We start from the raw sequence: 17,788 nt of genomic DNA, 5'->3' as shown, positions 1-17,788 counted from the left end.
GCTCAGCTTCACGTTCAGAACGCCGCAAGCTCACTCCCAGGTGACAGTGTCTCCAGGTAACGCCCAAAAACCTGGAGAGCCATTTCTGCCAGTCAGTGCAGGCGGCAAGGAGATAGATGGGCCTGGGAGCTGCGAGGGCCACCGACTCGGAGATCTTAATAAAAAGAGGAGGTTCGCGGCAGGTGACAGCTGCTTGCCACAACGTCTCTGCTGTCGGAGATGGCGTAGAAAACTCCAGCTACCTTGTGGAAGGGGAGTTAGTCTAATCTGCTGCAGGATGGGTCCGTCAGTGGCTCTTAGTTGAACCTCCAGAACTCAGAGGCAGTCTACTTGTGAACGTTAGTCCCCGCGTCACAAACGAGGCAAAGCTGTTTGCAGGCTTCCCGAAAGCTTCCGGTCGGATTCTGCGCCAAATGCAAACCACCTGTTTAAATCGATACGTTCAACTTGCCCCACAAGGAATCCTTAAAATGACAAACTGGGGCAAAACGTTTTACTTCCTTTGTCTCTCTGCTGATTTTTTTGCTTCTTGAAGAGGAAACCGTTGTCCAGGGGCCCCTTTTCCAGCCTTGCCTTTATAAAGACGCGAGATCGACGCCGCGTTTCTTTCTGCATCTTTAAAAAGAGGGGAAGGTGAAAAATTCCACTGCCGATTTACAAGGCGGCCTGGACCTCTTGCCAGAAGAATGCCGTTGGGCAGCCATATTGTTCCAGATTCCGCAGCAGCACTGCCAGCTAAAAAATTTATTTGCGATTAATGGGCTTTAAACAATTACTCGTAAAAGGAGCTTTCGAGTTTTAATTGCACGGGGAGAAGGCAACTCTAGAGCCGGCCTTGCGGTCCAATTCGTCCCCTCTGGGTCCCTCTATCCTGATCAGCTCCTGAATGAGCTCAAGGTTGCAGCAACATTCAGTGTCCTGGGCTTTTGGCCCCAGAACTTGCAGGCGGGCTCCGGCAAGGCGTTTCCAAATACCTGGCCTTAGGCTGCTGCCGCTTGCCTACACAAGGACACGCAGGGAAGTGGCCTAGCTGGATGCCTTGCGGTGACATTTGTCGGGGTTAAGCACGGGCGACCTTTGCAGGTATTGGGTTGCCTGGCCTCGGCCGCCTCTGGCCCCACCTCTGGCCCAGCTCTCCTTCTCTCTGGGACACGTGCGGCCGTTTAGAGAAAGGGGCAGGATAGGAACGCAGCAAAGAATAGTAATATTCAGAGAAGAAAGACCCCTTGGAATCGACGGACTTGGCGTTTGTCGATAGGGCAGGGCGATATTTGGTTTTCAGTGTCGTCACCAGTTGTGATATACAGTGGGACCTTGGTTCTCAAATGCCTTGGGACTCAAACAACTTGGAACCCAAACATTGCAAACCCAGAAGTAAGTGTTCCGGTTTGCAAACCTATTCCGAAAGTGCTCCGTTTTGAGTGTTACGCTTCCGATTTGAGTTTTACGCTGAGGTCTGTCTGGTTTTGCTGTTTATTTTGCGTTTTTGTATTTGCGGCTCTTTTTTTGTTTTTGTGACACTGTGGAACCCAGTTCAGCTACTGATGAATTGATTGTGTGACTGCAGCACATTGTTTATCGCTTTCATTTTATGGATTGATGGCCTCGTTAGATAGCAAAATTCATGTTAAGTTGCTGTTTTAGGGGTTGTTTTTAAAGGTCTGGAATGGATTAATCCATTTTGCATTACTTTGTATGGGAAAGCGCGCCTTGGTTTTGGAATGCTTTGGTTTTGGAACGGACTTCCAGAACAGATTCAGTTTGAGAACCAATATTATATCACGGTGTCCGAAATAAGGATGGAGTTATGGAGAGGCGCTGGATGGCTCCACGCTTTTCTCCGCATTGTGATTTCTGCGCAGCGCACAAGTATAATGATCCTTGACATTATAGAATCATGAAACCGGTACCACAATATTGATATATCACCTAGTCCTATTCATCCTATATGCTGGTTTCAATGGATCTGCTTTGAGTATGAGTAACGCCAACCCGTTGAAACTGAAGGACACGGGCTAACTAATCAGGCCCATGAATTTCAGCGGGTCTACTCTGAGTGCAGTTTAGCAGGATACCGCCCTGGGCTCCTTTGGGAAGAAAGGCGTGCTATAAATCCAGTAATAAGCAGGATAAAATGTAACCCGCTCCCTCCCAACGCTGGTAGGGTGGCCTGTCGCTGTCGTGGCCAGTGGCCACGGAGCGAATTAGCTCAAATCCCCTCTCAGAGCCGGCCAAATTGGCTTTTGGAGATGAAGACTTTTAAGCGCCGGCAGTTTATCCCGCAGCTGGGAGGGGATATTAATCCCGGCCCTCTGGTTATCCAACGCAGATTAGCATGTCTAAATCAGATTATGACACCGGAGCGTCTTCGTGGCCAAGGGCTTCGGGGGGGGGGGCAGAGGCAGACAGTTGGAGTGGCTGCATTCAGATTCCCAAGACCGGCCCTTCCTGTCCCAAGCGGTGGCCCTCTGGGTTGGCCCAAGTGACAGAGAGGCCAGGCAAGGGATGGGCAGCTCTCTCCCCAAAAAGGGCAAGGGTGGGGGAAGAGAGGTTTGGGGTTTTCACATGCTGTGGGTTTGGGGCTGAGTGGCTGGAAAAGAAAACCCAAAGACCCTTTTAATGTAACCCACAGGCAGTGGGTTGTATCCATCTTAAGTTCCTCCCTTGACTGACGTAGGCCTATTGATTTCAGTGGCTCTGCTCGGAGTGGAACTCGGATCAGTTGCAAACCCGCAGTGCTTGAAGTTACAGCCACGTTAGAAACTCAGATATATACCGTATTTTTCGCTCCATAAGACGCACCTAGTTTTTAGAGGAGGAAAACAAGAAAAAGAATATTCTGAATCTCAGAAGCCAGAACAGCAAGAGGGATCACTGCACAGTGAAAGCAGTAATCCCTCTTGCTGTTCTGGCTTCCGAGATACCCGCACAGCCTGCATTCGCTCCATAAGACGCACACACATTTCCCCTTACTTTTTAGGAGGGGAAAAGTGCGTCTTATAGAGTGAAAAATACGGGAGGCCGGACTTCAAACGGCTCCTTAAATCAGGGTTACGGTCTCCAAAACGGAATGTCTAGTTGCCATTTGGGGGCAAGACAGCTCTAAAGTCTTATTTATCAAATGATGGACTGACTGGCTGGTTCTCAGCTGAACATCTGGCTAGTTCAGAGGACAACCTTGAGCCAGGTTGAGAGCTTTGAGAACAGAAAGTGGCAAATAAAGGTAAAGGGACCCCTGACCATTAGGTCACGTCGTAACCGACTCTGGGGTTGCGGCGCTCATCTCACTTTATCGGCTGACGGATCCGGCATACAGCTTCCGGGTCATGTGGCCAGCAGGACTAAGCCGCTTCTGGGAAACCGGAGCAGCGCATGGAAACGCCGTTTACCTTCCCGCCGGAGCGTTACCTCTTTATCTACTTGCACGTTGACGTGCTTTCGAACTGCTAGGTTGGCAGGAGCAGGGACCGAGCAACAGGAGCTCACCCCGTCATTGCGGGGATTCGAACCGCCAACCTTCTGATCAGCAAGCCCTAGGCTCTGGGGTTTAACCCACAGCGCCAATAGCCAGGTGCAAAACGCGCCTGGTGCCTGCCTAATTTCAAACACTGAGTCACAAGCTGTTGCCGCTGCCTGTTGGGAGGAGAGGTGTCTGTTTGGCAGCTGGAAAGCTCTCCCAGCAGATTATTTTAACCGTTTTTGTCCCCGGTTCTCTTTCCAGTTTGCCCCAGTATGAACATCCGGAACGACATTTCCAACTTCCGCCAGCTGGAGAACTGCACGGTGATCGAGGGCCACCTGCAGATCCTGCTCATGTTCGGAGCCAAGACTGAGAACTTCCGGGGCCTCAGCTACCCCAAGCTCACCATGGTCACTGAATACCTGCTGCTCTTCCGGGTCTACGGCCTGGAGAGCCTCAAGACGCTCTTTCCCAACCTGACGGTCATCCGGGGGACGCGGCTCTTCTTCAACTACGCCCTGGTCATCTTTGAGATGGTCCACCTGAAGGAGGTGGGCCTGCCCAGCCTGATGAACATCACCCGGGGGGCCGTGCGCATCGAGAAGAACGCCGAGCTGTGCTACCTCTCCACCATCGACTGGTCCCGGATCGTGGACTCCGTCGAGGACAACTACATTGTCGCCAACAAGCGGGACGAGGAGTGCGGGGACATCTGCCCCGGGAAGGCCAAGGGGAAGAGCGTCTGCTCCCCGACGGTGATCAACGGCATCTTCATCGAGCGCTGCTGGAGCCACGAGCATTGCCAGAGAGGTAAGGGATGCTTCTGAATGCTGCTTGCCGTGAACCGCAGGAGGGGGAGAGAGGGCTCTCGCACTGGGGAGAAGAGGCTTCTGGACTGGGTGGGCCTCTGCTCTAATCCGGGGTTTCCCAAACCAGCTCTTTTTGGACTACAGCTCCCATCATCCCTAGCTAGCAGGTCAGGGAAGATGGGTATTGTAGCCCAACCGCTGGGAACCCTAGTTTGAGAAACGCCGTTTAGCCCAGTGGTTCCCAACCTCTTTTTTTGGCCATGCCCCACTTAAGCGTCTCTAAAATTCTGGTGGCACCCCCCTCCCGTGACATATAATTCTTATTATTCAAAAAGTGGACTCCTATTCATGTGGAGGAAGCCTAAAAGGCCATTCATTTGTTGATACAGTGGTACTTCGGGTTGCATACGCTTCAGGTTAAAGACTCCGCTAACCCAGAAATAGTGCTTCAGGTTAAGAACTTTGCTTCAGGATGAGAACAGAAATCGTGCTCTGGCGGCACAGCAGCAGCAGGAGGCCCCATTAGCTAAGGTGGTGCTTCAGGTTAAGAACACTTTCAGGTTAAGTACGGACCTCCAGAACGAATTAAGTATGACCATCGTATCTTGGTTGCCGAACGTCTTGGAACTTGTACATTTCGGCTCCCGAATGATCGAAAACCGAAAGTGAGTGTTCTGGTTTTCAAAGAATTTTTGGGAGCCAATCATCCAGCACAGCTTCCGATTGGCTGCACAACACTCCTGCAGCCAATCGGTAGCCGTGTCTTGGTTTTCGAACAGTTCTGGAAGTCAAACACAATCTGTTTGAGAACCAAGATACGTCTGTAACTCATTCTCAAATTGCCCCCCTTAAAAATCAATTTGCCCCACATTGGGAACCACAGGCTTAGCCTATCCTACCTCACAGGGTTGTTGTGTGGATCAAATGAGGAGGAGGAAGAGCCACGTGCGCCTCACCGCCTTGGGCTCCTTGGAAGACCCAAGTTTGGGAACGGAAATTCTTACGTCCTGTTGCTAGGCGGAGTCCGTGGTGTTTGCCGAGGGCAGCAGTCCTTAACTGGCCCCGACACAAAGCCCCCACCTCGGACTCCCAGCCTGTACCGCCGGACCCACCCTCTCCTATTTGCTTTCGAATTAACAGTGCAAATAAGGCACGTTATGAATCCGAAAAGGGCAGTTCGCAGAGCGATAGACATCATGCCACCCTCGCATGACCACGAAATGAAAACCAGTGCTTTAGCCAAAACCTAGTGGTGGTGGTGGTGGAGCTTTTTAAGACCCCCATTTCAGTGAGACCCCTGGGCAGGTTTGCTCTTCCAGTGGCAGGCGTGGTTGGAAAGTCGTCAACTCGCAACTCGTTTTGTGCAGCTGCGCTGGGTTTTGGTTTCTGTTTGGAGGGTCGCTGCGGCGGAGAAGCCCGTTCGCAAATATCTGTGGGTACCAAACGGCAGCAGGTGGACTAGCCAAAGTCCAAAACCGGTTTCTTTCCCCGCTTCAAGCTTCTGAAGCAAAGCCCGAGGCTTTGTGTTCGATTTAACTTCAGTAGCTGCTTAACTTCTGCCTGGAAAGGGCTCTTTTTCTGTTCGTTTTTGTTTTTTTGTAGTTTGCTTTCTTCATTATTTGGAATCTCTCCTGTCAATGTTTGGGTCTCGCTTGCTAGGAGAGAAGAGACAACAAAGGCTTTGTGATGGCTAAGCTCCTTCTCCGGTTTACTTAACCTGCCCAAAGCTTCCTTGTAGGTTCTGCGTGCGTTCTTTTTTATTTTCCTTTAATTGTTTTACAAGCCCAAAACATTTGGACTGGTAGCGTTGCGGCCGGTGAGATATATACATCTATACACACACACACACACACAAACACACAGAGAGAGCTTGGAGAAAGCTTTTTGAACGCCACAAACTGCTGCCGCGGCCGAACTTCCTTTGTGTATATTTTGACTGCCAGATTTTGAAGGAGCTTGCTACGTAGACAGCGGCTGTTGTACGCTTGCACAGATTAGACAGATTGACGGAGGGGAACAAGGCTGTTGGGGGGCTGTTAGACCCCACGGCTAGGGCCCCTCCTCTGCAGAAAATGCAGGTGCCGGTTCTGCTGGGAATCATCGCAAGTCCTGCTTGCAAAGGCTTCCCCTGGGGGCATCTTGTGGTTCCCTGGGGGGAGGACAGGAGGCTGAACCAGGGCGGCTGCTACAGAGTTCGTCTCATGTTCTTATGAATGACTTTAAAGGGGAGGGTTAGGCAAATTGTTGTTTAGTTGTGTCCGCCTCTTTGTGCCCCCCTGGACCAGAGCACGCCAGGCCCTCCTGTCTTCCACTGCCTCCCGCAGTTTGGTCAAACTCATTCTGGTCTCTTCGAGAACACTGTCCCACCATCTTGTCCTCTGTCGTCCCCTTCTCCTTGTGCCCTCCATCTTTCCCAGCATCAGGGTCTTTTCCAGGGAGTCTTCTCTTCTCCTGAGGTGGCCAAAGTATTGGAGCCTCAGCGTCAGGATCTGTCCTTCCCGTGAGCACTCAGGGCTGATTTCCTTAAGGATGGAGAGGTTGGATCTTCTTGCAGTCCATGGGACTCTCAAGAGTCTCCTCCAGCACCAGAATTCAAAAGCATCCATTCTTCGGCGATCAGCCTTCTTTACGGTGCAGCTTTCACTTCCATACATCACTACTGGGAAAACCAGAGCTTGAACTATACGGACCTTTGTTGGCAAGGTGATGTCTCTGCTTTTTAAGAGCTTTTAGGCAAATTAAGATAGGGAATAAAGCTCTCCGTGGCCCCAATGGCTGTGTTCTCCTCAGCCATCTCCGAATGCCAGTTGCCGCAGATGACAAGAAACCAAGCCTTTAGCATTGCCGGCCCTGTGGAACTCCCTGCCACTAGAGGCTCAGCAGGAGTCTTCTGTGCCTGCTGAGAACTTTCCCATTCCACCAGGTCTATGCAGGCTGCTTTAGAACCACAGGATTGTAGAGTCGGAAGGGACCCCAAACCGCCCCCTGCAATGCAGGAATCTCCATTAAGAAGACATCCTTCCACAACACGGAATTGGTGCCTGCCTTTAACCCTTTTAATGGCTTTCGTCGCAGGGTTTTATGCTTTTATTGCCGAGAACCTGCTCTGACACCGCAGTATACAAATACTCTCATGGGTAAATAGGTGGGGAGGGTGGTGCTGTTGCTCCCAGGTCCTGCTCCCGGCCTCGATCCAGGAGGCTCTTTTTATGCATGTTCCTTTTGGGCCCCTGGCTTGCATCCAGCGGCTTCGCGGTGCAGGCCGAGACGGTTGTTTATGCCAAAGTGAGGGGTGCTGCTCCTCCTTCCAGGGCCTCAAACCCCCTGCAAGTAACAGTTTGCCGTCTGCTGCCCCGGCTAATCTCTCCTCCTCTCTCTGATCCAGCAGACAAAACAAGGCAGGCGTGAGTGAGTGGGTGGGAGCTGAGGCCTCGACCGTGAATCCTGGCAAGAGGAGGGTTTTCCCCTCCAACACGTCCGTATTTTCCATTTCTGCTCCCTCGTGGTTGTATCTCTCCCTCCAGCCTCCATCTTTCCACTACTGCTCCCAAAACCGGCCACGGTTTCCCCCAATTTGTTCCTGAGTTTTCTTCTGCTGCTGATTTGCAACTGCTGTAGGGAGCGAGTGAGGAATTACGGGTTGTTTTGGGGAGAGGAAACAGGGGAACTGTAGACAGCTGAGCCCTGAAGTCCTCTCCACTGTCCTGATCACCCTTATTATTAATAATAGTAATAATTAGAATTCATTTCTGAGGGTTGTGGGTCCCTCATTCCCTGAAGGTCTCCAAGCAACTGGCAGCACGCTTGAAATGTCTTGGGGAGCCCAAGGAAAGCTCTTTGCCTGCAGGAACAGCCTCGCTTCCTCAATATTTTTTTTCCCTTTCCTTGCTGCTGAGACTTTGCCTTCTCAGAGGGTGGCAAAGTTCAGAGGTGTGTGTGGGAAAAACAGCGTCTTGTAATGTTTGCTTAGGTGGGAACATTCCTTAGCAACAGTTTCCTGCGGCTTAAAAATAAAAATAAAAATCCTGGGAATTCCTGTAAATCGTAAGCTGGTCTTCTCTGCGATCCGCTTCCTTCTCCCACCCTATAACCCCGTCCCCTCTCGACACGGGAAACTGGGCCTATAGATAGCTCTGGATTAAATCAGCCCCGTTCTCTTGAGGGTGTGATGTTTCTTTAAAGCTCCAAGAAAAGCAAAGGAAAGGAATATATTTCCTGTCGCTGGTGGGAGAGAAGGAAGGAGGCCATTTCTTTATTTATTTCACACGTTGGCGCATCTATTATTATTATTATTATTATTGGTGGAAGTTGGCAGCCGGCGGTTGCGGCACGTGCGTTTCCCCATCCTAGCAAGTGATGATATTTCCACCACCAACACACGCAAGGTGGGGCTTCTGAGAACACGCAGAGGGCCCTGCAGGCCGAGACTTTATCTTCTTTCCATCTTGGGGCCAGTAGGATCCGCGCTGCTGTCGTCGCCTACATAAAGAATAGTTTCTGCTCCTTTGGTATCTCCGCACCTAAAATTCCTAGTAGAAAAAAAAGCCTCTGGTTTTTTTTCACAGATGTTTTTTTAAACTCCCCCCCCAGCTCATTATATGTCATTTCCCAGAATGCTCTTGTGACCTTGCACAACCACCACATGTGGTCGAAAGTGCCTTCCTTCTCCTTACACTTCCAACATACATTGAAGCAGTTCAGTACATCTTTGCAATGTATACATCTTTGCAATGACAAAACTAGACAGCATCTTAAAAAGCAGAGACATCAACAAAGGTCCATATAGTTCAAGCTCTGGTTTCCCCAGGAGTGATGTATGGAAGTGAGAGCTGGACCATCAAGAAGGCTGATCGCCGAAGAATGGATGCTTTTGAATTCTGGTGCTGGAGGAGACTCTGGAGAGTCCCATGGACTGTGAGAAGATCAAACGTATCCATTCGGAAGGAAATCAGCCCTGAGTGCTCACTGGAAGGACAGATCCTGAAGCTGAGGCTCCAAGACTTTGGCCACCTCATGAGAAGAGAAGACTCCCTGGAAAAGACCCTGATGCTGGGAAAGATGGAGGGCGCAAGGAGAAGGGGATGACAGAGGACGAGATGTGGATAGTGTTCTCAAAGCTACGAACATGAGTCTGACCAAACTGCGGGAGGCAGTGGAAGACAGGAGGGCCTGGCGTGCTCTGCTCCAGGGGGTCACGAAGAGGCGGACGCAACTAAACGACTAAACAACAACAACAAATACATCTTTGATAATTTTGTAGGTGTTAAATACCAACGGCACATCATTTTCATATAGTTCTCCTTCGACGCGCAGTGCCGGATGCAAAATTCTAATTTCAAACACGGCAGTCTCGGTCAGGCCAAAGGGGTCCTGTCCGCCACCCTGTGGTCACGGTGGCCAACCACAGGTGACCCCGTAAGGGAAGCCCCCAAATGCACACCAGAAACTTGTGGCGGGAGGCAATGACCGCCTCCGACAGGGGAGGCCAGAGATAGCTGGACGCTGCTTGGACAGGAGACTGGCCACCTTTTCTAGTCGCAGCCTGTCTCACCTTCGGCCCTGACTTTCTGCACAGTTCCTGGTGCAGGGGCACAAAATGACGGTGGAAGACTGAAGGCCCTCGGGTGATGGCCAGGGGTGCAAGAGCGGCTTGCGCCGTGCCCTCCCTCGTGCAGCCTCCCCACTGCATGCTTTCCCACTTAGCAGAGCGCACGCATTTGTCCCTCTGAGCTTCCACGGGAGGCCCGTCGCTCCGGAATTCCTGTGGAATGCTGGCTATGTGGCCACACTGGAATCGCTGGGCCCGGACCGCCAGGCGGCTCCCTGACTGTCAGCTGGGGGGGGGGGAGAGGAGGATGACGACGACGAAGGCCTCTCCTTCTTTAAAAAGAAATCTGTGCGGAATGGAGTTTGCCAAACGAATTTGAGAGCGAGCAGGCGGGACAAGAAGCAGCCCGGAGCAAAAGGCAGGAATGGTTGGTGCCTTCTCACAAGGCCATCTAGAGCTGTGTTGTCTCCACGGACTGGCAGCTGCTCTCGAGGGTTTCCGGCAGAGAGGGTCTTTCCCAGCTGTTGGGGAACTGGGCCTTTTGGACACTGAGCACAGGCGCTCTGCAGCTGAGCGATGGCCCTTTCCTTCAAAATAAACAAGAAGGTTCTAGTCTTCATGATTACGGCTGGGCATCGGAGAGGCAATCTGTCTGGAGATTAGCAGCACACCGAAGTGACCTGCCCTGGGTGCAAGCCTGGGCAGTGCGTCTGGGGGTCCTGGGCTGCCCAGATGACAAGACACGCCCGCCTTGGCCTTGCTGAGGGGTCCAATGCAAAGCAGAGTGAGGTCCCTTTGGCTGGGCAGAGGGGCTTCTGGGACCCTCGCTTCCTCCACAAATGTTGCCTGCAAAAGCCGTAAGCTTACCAGGGAGTGATTCTCAGATGCCTCCATTCTCAAAACAAGAAAGCAGTGTTTTCTAGCTGCTTGGCCTTGGGTCTTTCTATTTATTTATTTATTGAATTTATAAACGGCGGTTCACATAAAAGATCAACATAAAAACTACAATATATATAATCAAAATAAAAACAACAATCCAATAACGCCCCCAAAAAGCCACATTTTAAAAGGGAATAGGATATTAATCAGACCAACCAAAGGCCTGGTTAAAACGGAACTTTTTTGCCTGGTGCCTAAAGGTGTGTAATGAAGGCGCCAGGCGAACTTCCTTGGGGAGAGCATTCCCACAGTTGGGGAGCCACTGCAGAGAAGGCCCTGTTCTCATGTTGCCACCCTCTGGACCTCTCAAGGAGGAGACACACAAAGGAGGGCCTCGGAAGATGATCTGAGTCTAGGTAGGTTCATATGCTCTTGCTCCCCTGAGTTAACAACAGCCCTGCGGGGCTGGCCTGTGTGGCAGCGGCGCTGAGGGTCTCTCGGCCCCTGGACCTTGTGGGCCTCCTCTTTCTCTTCTGCTTGCGTTGCTGTTCTTTAGGTAATCGGAGCTCTTCCAGCAAACGTTCCCCGCGTCTCGCCCGGGCACGACTCGCTCCAGATGTTTTCCTGGAATTCCCTCTCTCTGGCGTTCCCCAGAATCCAAAGAATAACAAGCGCAGGCCCTCGCAGGGGTGAGATCCTGCTCCTCGGATTTCTATCCCCCCTCCTCCGCCGAATGAGGCTGCCCGTGTTTCGGTACTGACCAGAGGAAGGAAATGGAGGGATTCCCTTTCCTCCTCTTCCCCTCCCTGCCCCTCAAGATTCTGCAAAAGGGATTTGGGAACTTTCCCTTGTCGGAAATTTTAACTGCGGAGCTGGGGTGGGGGCGGGGAGGAGATAAAAATCTCCCTTCTCAGAAGCCAGAACAGGACGAATTAATGAACTGCTGAAATGCCAAGATCTCTACCCGCGGTTGCAAAGTCTTTCACGTGCCGCTGCTGCGGTGTTGCAACAGCCTTGCGTAAGACGGGGCGCACTCGTCCTCTTCCCACAGATGTGGAGCTGCCCTTGTACGTTACGCGGCAAGTTGCCTGTCGGATCCGGAGCTCCCCGAGGCCCTTCGCCCCCCACCCCTTGTGCAGACGCAGCCCCTGGGAGCGTGCGATCTGACGTGGGCCTCTTTGTCTTCATCCACAAGTGAAATAAAGCCTTTCAAAGTTTTGAAACTTGGAAAAATATATATGGTTTTTTGGTTAGCCTTAAGATTCCACATGCAGCTGTGGAATAAACAGCTTATCTGATACTTCTGTTGAGAATTAATGAACGGCTGCAAAACGTCCTGGGGGCAGCGCTTGCTGTTTATTTCGCCGTTTCAAAACCAAGCCAAAGTCTCGGTCCCCTGGAAACCGAGTCACGCCTTGGGGAGTCACTACCCAGGTGCAGCTGAGGTCAGCCTAGCCCTCACCTGTGCCTTCCTTCCTTTTTGAAACAACGCCTGTCCCAAAATGGACTCTTTCCCCCAAACTGCAACCCTGCTGAAGTTGCCTGTCTGGGTTTTACTCGGTCTTGTTCCGTGTGGCTTCCGCACCATCGCTCCAAATCGCCACCCTCCGGTCACGGCAATAACCTGGCTTGACCTCCTGCCTCGCTTTCAGACCTGATTTATTGCAGTTTTGACCTTGGAATACATGGCAGCATCAGCTAGCCTGGCAGAGCGCTCTTGAGGCGTTTCGGGGGCGCCTGCCGAAAGCTCCCTCCTCGCGAATTTGTGGGGCTACTCTTATCTTTCTACCAAAGCTTTCCCCCTTGCAAATTCAGCTTGTTTTGTTGGTTCTGGTTCAGCAAGCAGGTGGATTAGCATCGAGCCGCCCCTGTGAATCGTCCGCTAAAGTTCCCTGCCAGTTCTGCATTTGACAGTAGGAGGGACTCTGCTTCCTTGGAGGTTTTTAAGCAGAATGTGGGTGACCCTCTGTGCTGGATGCCTTAGCTGAGATTCCCGCATTGCAGGGGGTTGGACTGGATGACCCCTGGGGGTCAGTTTCCAAGTCTACGATTCTAGGATTCTGTGACGTGGAGAAAGCGAACAGGAATACGTCCCCCCACCCCACCCCTCTTGTTGACATCTAGCAAAGCTGAGTGTTGGAAGATTCAGGAAAGACAAAAGAACAGGCTTCTTCACACCGCACATGGTCAAAACTGTGGGACTCCCTGCTGCAGGAGGCCGTGATGGCGCCTCCAGCTTGGACAGCTTTAAAAGAGGGTCAGGCAAATTTATGGAAGAGGAGAGGGCTCTGGAGGGATACTAGCCAGGATGGCTGTGTGCTGCGTCCCTGCTCAGTATCCTCCTTCATGTGAGTCGCTAGAGACTGCAGGAGAGGAGGGACGCTGCTCTCGAACTCAGGTCCTGCCATCAAGTTTCCCTTTGGCCACAGTTGAGAAGAGCAGGACTGCGGATGAGGTGGGCTCCCTTTGGGCTGACCCAGCAGGCTCTTTCCTCCATCCTCCTGGAACAAAACCTCCCTTAGGCCTCCTCCGCCTTCTGTGAGGGATTCTGCAGGAAGTTCTGGGACCGGCAGCAAGTGGAAACCTAGGTACCTTTTGTATTCGGAAGCAGGATCACGCAGAAACCACCCCAAAGCCGTCACGGGCACAAGCAGCCGCAACGGGACTCACAGGGAATAGGATGTCCGGTGGGCAAACGCCGCCTCTCCGGAGCTGACATCACCAGAGTCCTGGTCAAAACAGTGCAGAGCGATGGCTCTGGCTCTCCGTCCGTGCACAGCCCGGGGGTCACGTCTGCCCAGACACCACCTTCCTTCCTGCCCTGGGAAGCGATTGCATCCTGGCTCTCGACCTGGGCGTGCAGAGGGCGGCAGACGCCAAGCCGAGCTGGGACCCCCCCCCATCAGCTGTTTGCCGCCTTTAGGCGTCCCTTCTTTTTAAAATTATTATTAGCGGGCAAGCGCTAGAGGCCGGGGCAGGGCTTAATGAGGTTGTGGCGAAGATTGGGCAGATGTTTCCTCCTCTGGCGCCAGATTCCTGCTTCCTTGACTTCAAAGTCTGCAAGCCCTCTGTTCTTGCTGCTTCTGGTCGTGGTGGGTTCAAATGTGCGAGCCCCGAATCCTCTTTCCTCACTGCAGCCCTGCTGGCATTTTCACTGAGCCCTTCGCCAGCAGCTCTTTGAGGGAAGATGCTTTTGCAACTCCCTTCATTATTACTGTTCGCCTGCTCCGCCAAAGGTGTTCCCTCCACACCCAAACCCCTTTGTGCAATTGCTTTGGGGAGGGATCCTGTTGCCTTGATTCAGCGCTGCTGCCTTTAAGGGGGAAGGCGAGGAGTGCAGGGCTGTTGTCTTGGGCTTGCATAATAACCGTCCTGGGTTTGCAAGCAGGGAGGCTGACACTTGCAGGAGAAGGGTTTGTGCCTGGAGGGGAAACCCACAGGGAAACCAGCGGGGTGGAGAAAGGAGTTCAGGGGAAACTGGGGGCTGGAAAGAAACTTGCTGCTGCTTTTTTGACCTCTAGCAGATTTAAAAAAAAATACATCTCAGAACAGAGGCGTCAGGTGGGCAGGGACTGCATCCCTTTCTGAACAGAGGCATCTCAGGGGGTTGGACTAGATGTGTCTTCGGGTCTCTTCCACTTTTGGGAGCAGAGATGGAGAGCGCCAAGGCAGTGGCAGGATCTGCTACTTCTTCCTCTTCCTCGGTCATGTCTTGCAGGATCTTGGCTCCCTCCCCACCCCAAATCCCTGCTGCGGCTGGCCCGTGTCTTGAGCCCAGTGGACCAAACTGGCTCTGGACAAGGCAGCCTTCATTCCGCGTCCCTGCGCAAGAAAGACTCAGGGCTGCGTAGTTTCTCGAGGGAAATCTCTCTCTGTCTCATGCACATATACAAACACACCCACTCCAGTTTCGCTCTTCAGATGGCCGGAGGGCCTGTTGCTTCCCTGCTATCAGATAAAAAAGATGAATGAGTTCCAGAAGAAGAAAACTGGTTTTTGGTGCTTGTTTTAAAGTGTGCGTTATTTATTTATTGTCTTAAGCTGCTTCCTTTGCAGATAAATTTCACTGAGTGGGGTGCTGGTTTTTTTGTGGGAGGGGAGGTTCTCGTTTCGTTCTTTTAGCTATTCATTTGTGCTTTTTAGCTTGTATATTTTTATCGAAGGGCGGCATGCGAGTCTAATAGATGAAAATAAGTCGTGTGGAAAGGCAGGGAGCTCCGTTAGCGTCGACCCGTAAGGAGCAGCTTGCGGTGTTTCCTCAAGGCAGGAACAGGCAGCAAAAGGCAGCGTCTCGGATTCAGGGCTTCTTCGCCCGCCCCCAGCAACACTTTAAATTTGGCCCAGGAGCATCTTGGCAGCCGGGGCGGATTCCTCAGCAGGCTTGTCACATGCTGCCGATAACCAGCTCCGGTCAGCAGCCCAGGCGTGCTGCGCCCCAGGCCCTGGCTTGCCCCAGGGGGTGTCCCAGCGCTGCCTTCCCCCTCGGCAGAATCCTCTTCCTCCTCTCCGTCGTCCTGTCGGTTCAGGGCTGAGATGGAGATGTCCGCTGCTGGAAAGGCGCATTGGGGAAAGCGCCTGGTGAAGCTGAATGCTGGAAGGTTTGGGAAGGAGCTGTGGTGTTCACCTTTGGAACTGCCTCCCACAGGAGTTGGGGGAGGCCGCCATGCGCCTTGCGTACGGCTTGCTGGGAACCAGAGGAGGCGAGAGGGCTCTAAAAACTTGCGCGTTTCCTTTCGGGCATCCTGATGCTGGGCTAAACGGGCCCTCTGCCTGCTCTTCGTATGCACTGAGAAGGCCAGAGTGACAGCGCCTGCCTTACGCGCAAGGGGGAGGTGCTGCGAAGGGTGGGTTCTGCACCCCACGAAAGGCCCGATTCTGACACGGCACGGAACCACCCTGCAGCTGAAACAGTGCCTGTTTTATATGGTGGGGCTATTTTGTGGCAGATGGGAGTTCAGTTCCCGCCAGCGGGACGCTGAGTCTGAGGAGCCTCACACAAACACAAACCTCCAAGCCCAGGCGCGCCCTCCCTGCAGAGTTGTCAGCAGTTCTGCTGGCGGAGGCGGCAGCCCTCTCTTCTCCCCTCCGCCCCAGACCCAGATTTCTCGACTCAATCGGGTCCCAACTTTGGCTCAGGAGTGGATCCGACACACCCATATTCCAGTCGGCGTTTCCCATGCAAAAGGCGTGTGCTTGTTGGCATCCTCCGTTCAGGACTGGCTTGCTTTCCTGCGCCCTGGGCTTTTCCAAAGCGGGTTGGGCTAGATGACCCTGGGGGTCCCTTCCAACACTACAGTTCCATGATCTATAAGTCAGCCCACCTGGCCCCATGTTGCCTTCACAGACCGGCAGTCTCTCTCTCTTTCTCTCTGGGTTTCCCACTTCAACCTGGGAACTTTTTCCGCAGTTGCCGTCTCAGCGAAGTGCACAGGGTGGCTCCAAGAGGGATAGGCAATGGAGAGGGTGATCCTGGCAACAAGCGTGGTGCCTCTGCAGCAGGGAGAGTTGCATTCGAATCCTGCTTGCTTGGCTCCATTCCTATGTTGCATGGGAGCACAGCTGCCTCCTTCTACGGTGAGAGGCAGGGCGCACCTTCAGAAGAGCCGTAGTTTAGTGGTTAGGGTACCTGCTCTGCATGCAGAAGGCCCACGGGGCATCTCTGGGCAGAGCCGGAGAGCTGCTGCCAGTCAGTGCAGGCATTAAAGGTAAAGGTACCCCTGCCCGTCCGGCTGGGGGCCAGCGCTGTCCGGAGACACTTCCGGGTCACGTGGCCAGCGTGACAAAGCTGCATCTGGCGAGCCAGCGCAGCACACGGAAACGCCGTTTACCTTCCCGCCAGTAAGCGGTCCCTATTTATCTACTTGCACCCGGGGGTGCTTTCGAACTGCTAGGTTGGCAGGCGCTGGGACCGAGCAGCGGGAGCGCACCCCGCCGCGGGGATTCGAACCGCCGACCTTTCGATCGGCAAGCCCTAGGTGCTGAGGCTTTTACCCACAGCACCACCCGCGTCCCGAGTAGTGCAGGCATTACTGAGAGCTAAAAGCACAAGAAGAGCCTGCCGGGTCATGCCAAAGGGGGCCCATCCAGACCAGCACCTTAAATAAGAACGATGATAATTTTACTATTTGCAGTGTGCCCATCTCCCCAGCCACAGCGGCCAACCAGACACCCCAGCAGGATTCGAATACAAGAGCCCCTTCTCCTCCCGCGGTTTCCAGCAACCCAAGGGTCTATATGACTGGATATTCAATTTTGCATTCAATCCAGCCTTTTTTTCAGAGCAACGAGTAGTAGTAGTAATATTATTATTTATACCCCTTCCCATCTGGTTGGGTTTCCCTGCCACCCTGGGCAGCTTCCAGCAACAATGAAAACACAATAAAACGCCAGAGCTTCAAAACTTCCTGATACCGCCAATCTGAACTTCATTTCTAAGGGAAGGATTTTGACTGACGGGGGGGGGGGGGGAGACGCCTGATTCGAATGCGGAAGCTCAGTCACTGGTAGGGGGAAACACCATCTAAAAACCCAGAGGGCTGCTGCTGCCTGTCTGTGCCTGAAACCCTGGCCAGCCACTGCCAGCCAGTGCCTGGCTCTATAAGGCAGCTCCCTCCATGCATGCGTCTCCAGGCGACGCCATTCGCTAAGCTCCTTTTTTTGGCCTCTGCTGACAGATCTGGCATGTTATTTATCGCAAGCCCTGATGCAACGTGGCTTGCAACTTTTTCAGCGCTGGATCTCAGCCGGGGAAAGAGGCCGAAGGGGTTAAGGATCTGTTTGCTTTGTGCAGAGGCAGGAAAAATGTCTTGAATGAGGCCCCCCTCCCTTCGCCACTCCAAGCAGCCAAGGCATTGGTTCAGGGAGAGGGCGGTTCTCCTGGGGGAGCCCTTTTTCCCGGCCTGGATTTCTCGGGATCGGCAGCCGTGTTACATATCTAGAGATATATGTTTGTATATTTTTCTCCTCCTCCTCCTCCCCGTGGCTTGCGGTCTGGACTCACGCCAGGTCTTTTGGTTTGCTTTACTCCTGTTGTTATTATTATTATTAAAATAATGGCAGGCAGGCAAAGAAACGAAAGGGAAATTGAGATTA

At 52.8% G+C, this 17,788-nt stretch overlaps 1 protein-coding gene across 1 annotated transcript in view; it reads left to right on the top strand.

Moving 5' to 3' along the window:
- The first annotated feature begins 1,310 nt into the window (after window positions 1-1,310).
- The window catches only part of INSR (insulin receptor), a 36,011-nt gene continuing 19,533 nt past the window's right edge, over window positions 1,311-17,788 (top strand). Inside the window, exons 1-2 of the mRNA XM_053372220.1 lie at window positions 1,311-1,374; window positions 3,722-4,270. Of these exons, the coding sequence (XP_053228195.1) occupies window positions 1,326-1,374; window positions 3,722-4,270 (598 nt within the window). The 5' untranslated portion in view covers window positions 1,311-1,325. The remainder of the gene's footprint in view (window positions 1,375-3,721; window positions 4,271-17,788) is intronic.

This window comes from Podarcis raffonei, chromosome 18 (genome assembly GCF_027172205.1).
Source record: "Podarcis raffonei isolate rPodRaf1 chromosome 18, rPodRaf1.pri, whole genome shotgun sequence".
Taxonomy (NCBI): Eukaryota; Metazoa; Chordata; class Lepidosauria; order Squamata; family Lacertidae; genus Podarcis; species Podarcis raffonei.
Note: the sequence above shows the minus strand (reverse complement) of the source record. Positions and strands in the feature narration are given on the sequence as shown.